Genomic DNA, 14,701 nt, shown 5'->3' with positions numbered 1-14,701 from the left:
CACTGGAGTGTCAGCCTAGATTTTGTGCTCAAGTCTCTGGAGTGGAACTTAAACTCAACCTTCTGACTCATATGGATATGGTGCAGCGGGGATTAAATGGAGTTGAGGTACGGTTCAGCCATGATCTAATTGAATGACTGAACAGGCTCGAGGGGCTGAATGGCCTACTCGTGTTCCTATATGTTCCTATTACCGTATGAGCATAGGCAGTATTTGCTTGCCCTACAAATGGAACTTGCTTTGCATTTGAGGGCCTATGCTACACTGGAGCCAGAATCCTATTAGCAAATAGTTTCAATATTTTGAATAACATGTTAATGGTTACACTAGTTAAACTTAATTTTCATATGTGAATTTGATTTACCACATGCTTTTTGCATAGACCATTTCAAGTTAATGTGTTTTTGTCTACGCTCTGAGTAACTCCTCCCCCTTTCACAGAATGTACAAGTATACATCAAATCGGTTTAAGACCCGTGCAGAACAGGAGGTGAAAAAAGCTGAGCACCTGATGAAAATAGGTATGTTGCAACAGGGAGAGGAATCGTTAACATTTTTCCATTGCATCATTTTTGAGGGATTTAAAATTTTGTTATAAATGATGCTTTCTAGATGATTTGTTGGGTAAATGCACCCACTGGTGTGGAATTGAACTATATGAACCAACAATGTCTGAAGTTAGGTTCTGGTTTGTGCTGAGATAAGTGATCTCATTTGGGGATGAGGGGAAAGACACTGAGATATTATGATTGGCCTGGGTGGCAGGGAGGGTTCCTGCTTCTAGTCACCAACCAGTGACCTCTGCTGAGGTACGGTGTCAAGAGTACTAATACTTCACTGGCCATTTTTCATCAGAACATAAACTGTTATCAGTGGGATATTTGACTGTGGAGAGAGTGAAATTGCAGATGATTTCAGTCCTGAGCACATTTCTAACTGGGATTGCTGGACTGTGATGTGGTATGGGGAACTTTGGCGCATATTTAGTTTTTTTTTGTTCCTTTCTTACCTGGGGATGCTGATGCCAAATGTATAACCCAACAAGGATCAAACTGAGGACCCTTCTGACCTGAACAACTCAGTATTGCGCCACGTGGTCAGTGTAACCACTGAGCTAGTGGGTTCCTATACAACCCTTTTTAATACATAAGGACTGACTTTTAACCCTTTTGGAAAGAAAACTGGGGCAGTAATGTAGGACTTTCCCTTGACCATCTTTAAAATTCTTTACAGAACGCTAGCCAATCTCCCTTGATGCTGCTTTCAAGTAATACAGTAGTGTAGCATGGAGCCTTGGCGCTGAGTTAAATGGGGGGGGGCATTTCAGGCAGGGTCCCAACTATCCAGACTCCTGCTGGAAGGGGACACGTGAACTTTGAGGACAGGAGACTATGAATAGCCTGCCGACACTCACTGTCCAGGCTTACACATGAATCATGAACACAATATTAGGAAAGCATTTGTCACCCATGGAGCTGTTTACTTGCAAGAGTTAGCACCATAAGGAAAGGAGGGAAGAGAGTATGTGAGGACAAGGGGGTAAAGAACCACTTGAAAATTGAGTCTGTGCTTCGTGCTTTGAATTTCATTATCAAAGCTATGTAAATCTGCCCTCCCTCACTGACTGTGATGCCTCACATCACATTGAAGTTACAACATGGAAACATTATTCCATGCTCGCTGTTACACCAAATGAAATCCTGGTTTGAGTAGACAATGTGGAACAGGACAGAAATTCAACTTATGGGATCAATGGAAGAGTCCATTAAGAACTTGGATAGATAGAGAAGGGAGTTGCTCTGGTATTCCCTCCCTAAACCTCTCAGCCTCTCCACCCTTCTCGTGCTTTAAGACTCTACTTAAAACCTACCGCTTTGACCAAGCTTTTGGTCACCTGGCCTAATATCTCCTTCTGTGGCTCGGTGCCAAATTTTGTTTTATAATGCTCCTGTGAACCGCCTTGGGACATTTTACTGCATTGTTACTGCATTTTACTGTTGTTGTTTTAAAAGGTAAGTGTCTTTATAGATAACACTTGGTCCATGTAATCTCCTGGACTGGTTTCAATCGCCTGAGGGAGTCAGAGAAGAATTTTCCAGTGTATTTTTTTTACTTATTAGCCCTGGGCTTTTTCTCTTTTATTGCCTCTCCCAGGAGTTTGTGGCTGTGAGGTGGGGGGGAAGAAAGGAAGAGGTGTTTAGTCATGATGCTCCAGCCGTCATGGTGTGGGGCAGGCTTGATGGACCATCTGCCTATAAATTTCATATGTTGAACATATATATATAATGTTTGGCCTTTAACCATTGTTATTTTCATGAGATCGAATGCATTTCAGAATTTTAGAACATTTTTGCCCTCGCTGAAATTAACTAAATAAACAACAGTTTGTTTTTCTATGGTGAAGGTAACATATTAAATGTTCCTAGATGCTTCAGAGGGTTGAAATGGATGGTGAACTGCAATAGAAGAGTTGGAAGCAATAACCAAAAATTTGGTCAAATAGATGGGTTTTAAGGAGGCTCTTACAAGATTTGGCAGAATTAGCAAGAGAGAGGGGTTTAAGGTTATTCCAGGCAGCACCAAGACAACTCGAGGCTGTCCCCTGGATAGTGAAAAGAGAGCAAGATACACAGAAGGCCAGAGTCACAACACCAAAGCCACATGCTGGGGCTTCACTCTGATACCTCATTACATAGAAGTTACAACATGGAAACAGGCCATTTGACCCAATCGGTCCATGTTGGCGTTTACTCTCCATGCAAGCAAGTAGTCCTAATCACATTTACCCGCAAGGCTGAAGGAGTTTGCAGTGGTAGGGTGAGGCTAGGCTGTAGAGGGGTTTGTAAATCTGGACAAAAGTTTTGAAATCCGCACAGACCTGGGATTAAACCAGAGACGTTTTGGTCTGTATGGTGCATTGCCACACCATGTGGTGTATTAAGCCATTAAGGGAGCACTAGATTACTTCACTGAAAATGTAGACCATCCTTGTGTTAATATTTAGGACAGCACTGCACGACAAGGTAAAGTGATGTGGGTTCATGCCTGTATTTTCTTTGTTGAGTATTCTGATCTCAGCAGCATTGGGCCAGAGCAAAAGAGAACCTCCTTTGACTGGTTTGTGTCCAAGTAGCAGATTTCAGAGCACCGTTGGCAGCGGCTGCAAAGTCACTTAGCCCACCTCCCTGTCAGGTGTAATGCATGGCAGAGTGGCTCTACAGAGTGAAAAGGGGAGGATAAGATCCAAATTTCAAAGATGAAGTCTAACGCATTCAGGTTTTTCCCCAATCTGGTATTTGTGTGTTTTTGCTTTTTGTAAAAATTCCTTAATGCTGGCACTGTCTGGCTGAGTGAAGTTCATGGGTGGTACAATGTCTCATGTCTTTCTGTTGTTTCCAGCTGAGGAGAAGTCACGGGAGGCAGAAAGCAAAGCACGGGCCCTTGTATTGAAGTTGGGAGGTGACTTGAGCAGGGAATCAAGGGTGAGTCCATTTGGTGTGTATATTGAATAATTACAACAAATTCTTCATGTTATTAACCATCTGCAATCATGTGTCTGAATATGCAGTAAGCACACTTAGATTTGTATGTGTATCTCATAGGTTGTGGTAAAGTATCCAGCTTTTCCCAGATATCCACAGTGCAGCATACCTTGAATTGTTGGTTTCATGCCTTTAAACATCAGTGATTTGTTTCCTTGATTCAATTATCAGCATTGTTGCTTTGAATTGAAGGAACTTACAATGTTCCTGTATATAGCTTTGTATGACCAAGAGGTTGTGCAAAATTATACTTGGTCATCTGTTTTCTTAAGTGTTAAATGTGTTCATGCATGAAGTATTAAGTCTTGAGACCTCTACTTCAAAGAGTTCGCAAGTTTTGGTTTTGACTTCTAAGACATTAAAAGCAGGAGTTTTGAACAGGACAAGAGTTCTTCTGAAATCTGGTTACTCACCATGAAGTGCTCAGAATGACTCTGTTTAAGGGATCTTCTAAGACAAACTCGTACCAAAGATTTGCTAGATGAAAAGGCTGAATTTGCCACTCGGGAGTAAAGATTAATGCGAGATTTACCGGAGACTAATATTCAATCCAAAACATTCTTATGAAGTGTAATTGACCAATATAGACTTTATCATTTCATGTATGTTTATATCCTGCACTATACTTTTAGTATTTAGGATTTTTATTCTTGAAATTATCTAATTGTAAATAGAGAGAGTAGAAGCTCTAGTTTGTAAATCTCTGATCTTTAACATCTGTCAATTTGAAGGGTTTGATAGTAGTGTGAGATAGTTAAATCCAGTAACAAGATTCATGCAAGTGGTCCCTTGGATATTTTCCTTTGCAGGACAGACTACAGAGGTGACAGGAACTACTTTTTTTTTCCTTCCTACAAACCTAAAATTGTAATTTACTAATCCCAGAATGATTTGATTTCACAGGTTCATCTCCGACAGGTGCAGGATGCTGCGTTCAACCTAAGCAGAGAAGCTGATGTGAAGAAACGAACACATGAGGCGAAGCTCAGGTAAGTATTGTGACGAGATTGTTGTATGTTTTAAGTAAAGAAACGTGATTCCTCCTTTTCTGCCTAATTTATCAGTACCTAATTCAATGCTCTGGTCCAACTGGGTATTTTGATTTGAAATTAATTACTGTTATCAAAACAAGTATTAGCTTGGCTCAGTTAGTAGCACTTTTGCCTGGAGTTAGATTGTACTTCAAACTACACTGTGGACTTGAACATATTATGTACTTCTTTGCAGTATATTGGAATGCTGCACTGTCAGAGGTGCCATCTTTGGATGAGCTGTTAGTCCAAAACCCAGGCTGCCTGTTACAATGGGTATAAAAGCTCCCATGGCACAATTTGAAGACATGCATCAATGTTACAACATGGAAACAGGCCATTTGGCCTAACCAGTCCATGTTGAAGTTTACCCTCCACGCAAGCAAATCATCCGAATCGCATTTACCCACCCAGTTCTCGTATCCCTTAATTCCCCTTTTCCGCCATCCACGTACCCAACCTAATCTTAAATGTAGACATAGTTTCTGCCTCAATCGCTAACCCTGAAAGTAAATTTCACAGCCTCACAATTCTCTGAGTAAAGAAGCTTCTCTTGCTCTCTGTTCTAAATATTTTTGATTTAATCTTGTAGCTATGATTTCTTGTTGTAGATCCCCACACGTTTTAGAAACAGTCTGCTTCTATCTACCCTGACCCATCTTTTCACAATTTTAAACACTTCTGTTATATCACCCCATAATCTGCATTGTTCTAACGAAAAGAAGATCCAATATTTTAAATCTTTCTTCATACTACCTGATACGAAATACAAATGTATTTCGTATCAGGTAGCATCATAGTGAATCTACATTGTATACTCTCCCAAGCCTCAATATCCTTCCTATGGTGTGGAGCCCAATATTGTACATAATATTGAGGTATAATTAACGTTTTATATAGTCTCAACATTACCTCTTGGCTTTTATATTCTATACCTCATGATAAAACAGAATTCCATTATCATTTTTTTACAACCTGAAGTGCTGTCTTTAATGTCCTGTGAACCTGTACCCTCAACTCCCTCTGCTCTTCCACAGCATTGAGCCTATTTCCATTCAGAGTAAAATTACTGCTATTTCTTTTTATCAAAATGTATCACCTCACACTTAATACTGAATTCAATTTGCCATGTTTTAGTCCATTCCTCCTCTATCCCTCTGCAACTTCCTTTAGTCTTCTAAAGAATTAACTATACCACCTATTTTGGTATCATTTCGACACCACTTCCTCTAGGCCTGTATCCAAATCATTGATATACACAGTGAACAGATGATCCCAGAACTGAACCCTAAGAGACACCACTATTCACTTCAATCCTCTGAAAAACTGTCCTTAACTCTTCTGTTTTCTCTCTCTTAACTAATTTTGAATTCAGTTTGCTATCCTCCCCCTAACAGATTAGCTCTGTCTCCCTTTTTAAAATGGGCACTATATTGGCCTCTCCATTCTTCCTGAATAGTAAAGCTAAATTGCTGACTTGCATTCAAGATTTTTTTTTTGTAAATGAAGTAAGTTTCAAGATCCCCGGCAGTTGTTATTTATGCAGCAGGAACCTTTAAAAACTGGGAAACAGTAAACAGTGCCTATTTAATTTTATTTGTTAAATAATCTTACATAAAATAGGGATACAATACAGGGTTCCAATCCTGATTTTCATTTTTCCTTCAAATTTGAAAGCTCTTTTCCTTCAGTAGTAGATGATGTGGGACAGAATTATTTAGCGAACATTCGGGTTTCAGCCTCCCATATGCCGTAAGTTTTGTCTTGATAAAATCTTGTAAAAGGTAAGAATTTAGAGATTTTTTTTAAAAACGGTTTTTAAAATCCAAACCAATCTACAATCACATGATCTAAAATAATCTAACAGTAAAGGAATTCTATTTGTGTTTTAAGTGATCTGATGCCCTCAATTACAAAGAAATGTCCTGCAGCAGGGATCAGACCTGTAGGAGATGGAGTAGAGTGGTGAGAAGACATTGGAGACTATCCAGCAACACAGTAGTTAGAGTGCCAGACCACTACACCGCTGATTCTGTTTTTTAAAAAAATGACAAGTAAATATCATCAACCCTCTCCTCACTGCATTGCTGGAGACCCTTTGTGGGGGGTGGGGGGGGGCGCAGAAGAAGAGGGCAAATTAGCTGTTAAAAACACCAACCATCTAGGTTAGGTTGGAGAAGTTGAGTCTAGATGTGTCAAGACGTGAAGAATGGCCACTTGGTCGATGAATCAAGTGTGACCAGCAGCCATGGAATATTATGCTAGAAAGAAGTTGTGCACATCTGTCCAAAGGGGGAAAATGTGTACAATGTGTATGTATGTCTGCGATGCACAGGTGCAAGCGCACTTTTTTCTGACAACTTTCTGTCCTCTTACTGGAGTATAATTCCATGGCTGTTGGCCATCCTCAAATTCTTTGCACAATTGGCCATTCTTCCTGTGCAAGCCTAGATACTGAGCACTGGCAAACTGTTTGACCATGGGAGGCATCACATCATGACCTAATCCTGTCCCCATCTGATATCCACACATGAGAATTCCCAGCAGGTGATCAGGAGTGGGAGCCCTGGCTCTTATTTATTCTCCCCTATTTTTCTCTTCACCAACCCTCCTCCCCACCCTCACAACCCAGGGCACTGTGGCTAATGTAGTTCTCCTTCTGCCATCGAGATCAGTTAACTCAGCTTAAGCCAATATTTGAACCTGGGATTTTCCTGATCTATATGCTCCAGTTACTCACTAACTTAATCAGCTGTGCCATTTGTGGGAGTTTTTCCACTTTGTTGTAAACTGAATTTAAAATAGTATGGTGTGAAAGTGAGTGCAGTAAAAATGCTTAGAGGGGGATGGCCAAATTTGTGAATGCATTGTCGTCAAGGAGAGAGTAAGAGAGTGGATTTATTATTGGTACATCAGAATTTTTATCTGGAACCATTGCCATTGCGCATTGGGTAATTTCCAGGCTGACATGCCATTCACCATCTTGCTGATCTGGTCTTGCTAAAAGCAGAGTGACTATTTCTCCCTCCGTCATCTCTCCTCACTGTTACTTTTCTTGCTACTTGTAACTAATCATTTGAGAAACCTAGGTGAAGGACCAAGACCCACTGTACAGTACATCACCAAAGTGGAAAGTGGTAGGGTTAGGGAGATGAGGTAAATTAAAGCAGTGGTCAGGTGATGCCAAGCTTGTGCTTTAAAAACCAGGAGATTGAAGGACTCACCTGGCAAAAAATGTTTTTCCTCATCTCGTGCCAGGCTGCCCGATGAGGATCATTTGTAATCCAGCCTATTTTATGTTACTTTCTAACTTTTGCAGAGCTTTGAAGGAGCCAAAGGAGATGTGCTTTATTTTCGGTGTGAACATTGAACATCGTGATCTGGATGGAATGTTCATTTATAACTGCAGTCGTCTCATAAAGATGTATGAGAAAGTAGGACCACAGCTGGAAGGAGGAGTGTGAGTACCCTGCAAACTGCCTCCAGGCTGGCTTAAATCTCTTGTTACAGGCTTATATGAACACTTCCCTTAGTGACCTGCTGTCAACGCCGCTGTAACAAATTGCTAGAATGTTGGTAACAAGATTTTTTTTGACAAAATGCCCCATACCCACTCTGCATCTTCCCTCACTGTTGGTTAAGGTAGGAACTCCATGTGAGGAATTATGGCCACAACCCAACTTCCTCCTATTCTGTGCTACAGTATGCCCATATGACCAGTTGCCATGTCACCAAACCACCTAATGTGTGTGAAATACTATTCAACAAAGACCCACTGATAGGATTTTGTTAACCACGCTAAAAAGGCAAAGGTATAAGGACAGTATGCTAAACCTGTATAAAACACTGATTAGGCCTCAGTTGGAATATTGTGTTCAATTCTGGGTACCACACTTTAGGAAGGATATCAAGGCCTTAGAGAGGGTGCAGAAGAGATTTACTGGAATGGTACCAATGATGAGGGACTTTGGTTATGTGGAGAGATTGGAGAAGCTAGGATTGTTCTCCTTGGAACTGAGATGGTTAAGGGGGATTTGATAGAGGTATTTCAAAATCATGAAGGGTTTTGATAGAGTAAATAAGGAGAAACTGTTTCCAGTGGTAGAAGGGTCAGTAACCAGAGGACACAGGTTTAAAGTGATGAGCAAAAGAGCCAGAGGCGACATGAGGAAAATTTTTTTGCGCAGCGAGTTGTAATGATCTGGAACGCACTGCCTGAAAGGGTGGTGGAGGCAGATTCAGTAATAACTTTCAAAAGGGAATTGGATAAATACTTGACGGGAAAACATTTACAGGGCTATGGGGAAAGAGCAGGGGAATGGGACTAATTGGATAGCTCTTTCAAAGAGCCGGCACAGGCACGATGGGTTGAATGGTCTCCTGTGCTGTACCTACTATGATATGATGTGTCAAAGATGTATTTTGAGAATGGTCTGAAGGATAGGGACAGTGGTACAGACCTGGAGGGGTTTGGGAGGGAATTCCAGAGAATAGGGCTGAAGGCTCTGCCACTGGAGGTGGGGTGATGCATAGTCTAGAGCCAGAGGACTGGAGGGTACAGGAGGGAATGAAAGGCTGCAGAAAGGTGCAGAGGTAGGGTGAAGTTGTAAAGGAAGGTGTAGATCAGCAATAGGATTTTAAATTCGATTTCATTGTGGGACAGGGAGTCAGTTAAGACAGGCGAGCGGAGCTTAATGTGGAACAGGATACAGGATGTATGTTTCGACGATTTGGAGTTTATAGCAGGTGGAGATAAGGAGGCCAGCAAAGGGATTGTTAAGTTGAGTCTAGGGATAATGAAGGCATGGATAAGAGACTGTCAAAGAAAGAGGAAAGTTATATTTCTAATTTTTAAAAAAATCTTTTTTTTTTGTTTCCCTCAGTGCCTGCGGTGGAGTGGTGGGTGTGGTAGATGTCCCATACCTGGTTCTGGAGCCCACCCACAACAAACAGGACTTTGCAGATGCCAAGGAGTATCGGCACCTACTGAGGGCCATGGGCGAGCATCTGGTGCAGTACTGGAAAGATATCGGCATTGGTAAGGATTTGAGATTAGCCTGAGCTGGATTAAGCAGAATCTATTTGATCACTTCAGCTTTGATGTGCATGCAATTTTTCCTTGAACATTTTTTGTTTAAATTCAGAGTGCTGTTGAAACCTGTGGGAGTTGTACTTAAGGAGTTGTAAGGGAGTTGTTTGAATTGATACAGTTACCAAAGAATCCTTGGGTTATCTACAACCCACACACTCCTTTCAGGCAGCTTCCTCGATTCTTAATCAATTAGTACTTGTTCTTTAAAACAAAAGAAAATGAAATGATTGGATGTGAAAGTTGATCCTCCTTCTTGCATAATTTTCTTTTAAAGTATTAACAATGGTGCTCATCTTAATTTGTTTTTCATTGTATGATGAGCAGGCTTGGTGTAGTGTCCTCTCACCAGGGAGAGCAACAGTACAATTTAAAATATAATTGCTTCTCTTCTCTATAGATTTACTTCTACTCTAGGGATCGTATTTTGATTGTTAGCTGTGAAGTAGGATATGGGTGTGGCAGGCTCGAGTTGGTGGGGGGAAGCTTGAATTGCATTGTGATGTAGTGGGCCACCATTGAATGGGATCCAGGTGTGTTTGAAGCTCATTTCACTGGGGATCTTAAGCTTTTTGTGTGTTGTTTTTCTATGGGGGAGGGGGAAGTTCCCTTGAGTGCTTCATGGCAGCTTGTTTCATTGGCCCACACCACATTAAGGATAATCAAACAAATTTTTCCATTTTATTCAAACTATCCCCTTCATGCTCCATTACTTTCTTGGCCTACAAGATCAGAACGAGATATCCTAGTACATTAAACTCCACAGTTTCTGAGATCTCGATGAGCCATTTGCTCTAGCAGTCATAGCAATGATGCACTTTAGCTTTGGAGCACAGGTCTGACTGTACCAGTTCAACCAGTTTTAGGGCATTAAGTAGTCTTGATAGCTTATTTATCTTGTGCCAGCTTGGCACCTACATCCTGTTCTGTGCCACGTGTCCTTTCTTGGATTAATCTGACTTGAAACATTAACCCTATGTTCGTCTCTCCACAGATGCTGCCTGACCTGTTGTGTTTTCAGCATTTTTTATCCCATTTCCTCTGATCTGATTTTAATCTTTTTATTTTCTGAACATGAAGGTGGTCAGATTATCCACTTATTGACTTCCACCATTGCCATTCTGAACCTGTGATGTGGAGATGCCGGTGATGGACTGGGGTTGAAAAATGTAAGGAATCTTACAATACCAGGTTATAGTCCAACTGTTTTATTTTTCAAATAAAACAGTTGGACTATAACCTGGTGTTGTAAGATTCCTTACATTTCTGAACCTGGTTCTAGGAGGCTCCTCTGCACTGAGGAAACATATTTATTACCTCCCAGCAACACTTAGAACCTATTCTTGTTGCATTAGTCACAGCTGTCCAGTCAGAATCTGCTTTTCACACTAATTTTAAGTTGATCAGATTAAATGTACTGTAGCTGTGTTTTTACATTATGACCTCCTTACAAAGTTAACACAAAAAAAATTCTCTGCTTACAGCACAGAAGGGGATAGTGAAATTCTGGGATGAATTTGGCTATCTGTCAGCCAACTGGAATCAACCACCTTCTAATGAGACGTTATACAAGAGGCGGCGTGCTATGGAGATCCCAACCACAATTCAGTGCGGTACGTCTTACCCACAATGCTTTCTGTGCATAAAGTTGGTAAGTTCCACAAACAAGTATCAATTAGGTTAGAGATAAGTCAGAAAATCACAGTACCCTCCTACTGCTCACCCACAAATTAATTTAAACATTAGATGCTGAAATTGTTGCTCACATGCCTCATTTGATTTTATACATGGCAAACTTGCACATACATTTTCATCTACATTTTTTACCCTCTCTTCGCCCTCCCCCACAATTTTCTTTCCTTGTTGAAGATGGTTGCTGGTGTGTGATTCCAAGCCACCTAAGTGGCCTTTCTTCCATGTGTGAGCTTAGATGGTGAGTATTGGCAGGCTGTTTAACCATGTCCTTGCCCAGTGTGCGTGTGAGCTTCCGGTAGGATAACTTAGCAATGAAGAGCTTGCTGACTTTTTTTTCCCTTTGTACCCCTTGCCCGTCCCCAAAAATGTACAGGGACACTGAGACTTCATGCTCTTGACTAGATCAGATAGCTGAGCACAGACCAAGAATTGAAACTCAGAATTTCCTGATTGAGTGGCTCAGTTCCATGCCACACAGTGCATTTACTCATTAAACCATCAGGAAGCTTTACACTTCATAAAAATATATATATATATGTATATACCAGAAGGTTAACACAAGGACAAAATGGTTCATAATTGAGAGGCTTGGGTTTGAACCAAGAAACAGAATCGTTCAAAGGAAATTGGTGATGCTCATCATACATCACCAGGTCACAATATTGCCCACAGTTCCATAGATAAATTGTATTGAAACTGATGTATTAAATAATTAGCGATCTGTTCTCAACTTTTAAATTAACAGTAAAAGTAATGAAAGCGTCACAGATGATGCTAATTAGTATTTAGTTGTGATCATTTAAATGTTGCTATCCAACATGTCTTCAATCTAACTAGCAAAACTGCTCGATGACTCAAATCACAAGATGGCCATTTAGCTCATCTTTGTTCATCCAGAAAGACTCTGCAATCTCTCATTGCAGCATCCAGTTGTTTCTAAAATGATTCCAGGATTTTTGCCTCTACTACTCCACCTGGAAGTCCATTCCATTTGTTGATCACTCTGTACGAAAGAAAACATTATCAGCCCTAAATTTATCTCTTATTGTTTGAACTTGTATGTTCTTGCTGTACTTTTGCAATTTAGTTTGAAGTAATTTTCCAGATTTACTTGAGAGGAAGTTCGAACAGATGTAAGATTTTTAATAACAGATTGCTCTGTTCATTTATATATTTAGTGCAACTCATTTCATAACTTCTGAACTGCCTCTTCCAATTCCACAGCACCTGCTAGTTTGATATCGTCTGCAAATTTGGGCAATTTGCATTGCATTTTTGAATCCAAGTCATTGATGTAAATAAAAAACCGTATTGGTCCTAATGCTGATCCCTGCAGCACAACTCAGCACTCCAGTTTCTCTGAGAAGCATGCATTCTTTCCTAATTATTAGCCAATTTCTTATCCATTCCAAAGAGTTATCCTGAATCCCCATAGCTTTGAGCCTAACTAATGGCCTTTCATGTGGAACTTTATCAAGTACCTCTTGGAAGTTTTGATACCCTACATTCTAGGACTCTCCACAGTCCACTTGAGATGTGACTTCCTCAAAAAAAAAGTCAAGGAGATCCGTCAAGCACAATCTCTCCCTTATGAATCATGTTGACTACGGTTTACTAGGTTACTACTGTTCAGATAATCCTCAAGTTTACTCTTAATAATTGATTCCATTTTTTACATGATACTGACGTGAGCCTAATGGATCTGTAGTTGCCTGGATCTACTTTGTTGCTGTTTTTGAAAACATGGACTGCTGTATCTCTAATGTGAAGGAGTCACCGAACAGTAACTGTCGTTGCCTCACAAATCTCCTCCCTTGTCTCATTACTCTGGTTAAATCCGACCTATCCGTGAAGCTTTATTTATTTTGAACCCTTTCAGCCTGTTTAACACTGTCAGAATTACGTAGAGGTAATTAATTCTGCTTAGGTTATCTCTGCTTACAGTGGGAATGTTGCTCTTGTCTTCCCTTTTGAATACATGGAGGAAGGCTGTTTCCAGTGGGGTCCCGCAAGGCTCAGTACTAGGTCCCTTGCTTTTTGTGGTATATGTTAATGATTTGGACTTGAATGTGGAGGACTTGATCAAGAAGTTTGCAGATGATACAAAAATTGGTCGTGTGGTTGGTAGTGAGGAGAAAAGCTGTAGACTGCAGGAAGATATCAATGGACTGGTCAGGTGGGCAGAAAAGTGGCAAATGGAATTCAATCCAGAGAAGTGTGAGGTAATGCATTTGGGGAGGGCAAACCAGGCAGGGGAGCACACAATAAATGGGAGTGTACTGAAAGATGTAGAGGAACAAAGGCACCTTGCAGTGCATGCCCACAGATCCCTGAAGGTAGCAGGACAGGTAGATAAGGTGGTTTAAAAAGGCATACGGGATACATTCCTTTATTAGCTGAGGCATAGAATATAGGAGCAGGGAGGTTATGCTAGAACTAATGCTCACTGATGCTCAGTTTGGGTTCCGCCAGGACAACTCGGCTCCAGACCTCATTACAGCCTTGGTCCAAACATGGACAAAAGAGCTGAATTCCAGAGGTGAGGTGAGAGTAACTGCCCTTGACATCAAGGCAGCATTTGACTGAATGTGGCACCAAGGAGCCCTAGTAAAAGTGAAGTCAATGGGAATCAGGGGGAAAACTCTCCAGTGGCTGGAGTCATACCTAGCACAAAGGAAGATGGTAGTGGTTGTTGGAGGCCAATCATCTCAGCCCCAGGACATTGCTGCAGGAGTTCCTCAGGGCAGTGTCCTTGGCCTAATCATCTTCAGCTGCTTCATCAATGATCTTCCCTCCATCATAAGGTCAGAAATGGGATGTTCGCTGATGATTGCACAGTGTTCAGTTCCATTCGCAACCCCTCAAATAATGAAGCAGTCCAAGCCCACATGCAGCAAGACCTGGACAACATCCAGGCTTGGGCTCATAAGTGGCAAGTAACATTCGTGCCAGACAAGTGTCAGGCAATGACCATGTCCAACAAGAGTCTAACCACCTCCCCTTGACGTTCAACGGCATTGCCATCGCCGAATCCCCCACCTTCAACATCCTGGGGGTCACCATTGACCAGAAACTTAACTGGACCAGCCATATAAATACTGCGGCTACAAGAGCAAGCCAGAAGCTGGGTATTCTGCGGCGAGTGACTCACCTCCTGACTCCCCAAAGCCTTTCCACCATCTACAAGGCACAAGTCAGGAATGTGATGGAATACTCTCCACTTGCCTGGATGAGTGCAGCTCAACACCATCCAGGACAAAGCAGCGTGCTTGATTGGCACCCCATCCACCACCCTAAACATTCACTCCCTCCACCACCGGCGCACCGTGGCTGCAGTGTGTACC

General features: G+C 41.4%; 1 protein-coding gene across 1 annotated transcript in view; it reads left to right on the top strand.

The window, feature by feature from the left end:
- The window catches only part of morc2 (MORC family CW-type zinc finger 2), a 70,037-nt gene that overhangs the window by 28,341 nt on the left and 26,995 nt on the right, over nucleotides 1-14,701 (top strand). Inside the window, exons 10-15 of the mRNA XM_068005991.1 lie at nucleotides 442-521; nucleotides 3,400-3,482; nucleotides 4,446-4,531; nucleotides 7,893-8,033; nucleotides 9,457-9,611; nucleotides 11,147-11,275. Coding sequence (XP_067862092.1) covers nucleotides 442-521; nucleotides 3,400-3,482; nucleotides 4,446-4,531; nucleotides 7,893-8,033; nucleotides 9,457-9,611; nucleotides 11,147-11,275 — 674 coding nt within the window. The remainder of the gene's footprint in view (nucleotides 1-441; nucleotides 522-3,399; nucleotides 3,483-4,445; nucleotides 4,532-7,892; nucleotides 8,034-9,456; nucleotides 9,612-11,146; nucleotides 11,276-14,701) is intronic.

Source organism: Heptranchias perlo, chromosome 25, assembly GCF_035084215.1.
Source record: "Heptranchias perlo isolate sHepPer1 chromosome 25, sHepPer1.hap1, whole genome shotgun sequence".
NCBI lineage: Eukaryota > Metazoa > Chordata > Chondrichthyes > Hexanchiformes > Hexanchidae > Heptranchias > Heptranchias perlo.
Note: the sequence above shows the minus strand (reverse complement) of the source record. Positions and strands in the feature narration are given on the sequence as shown.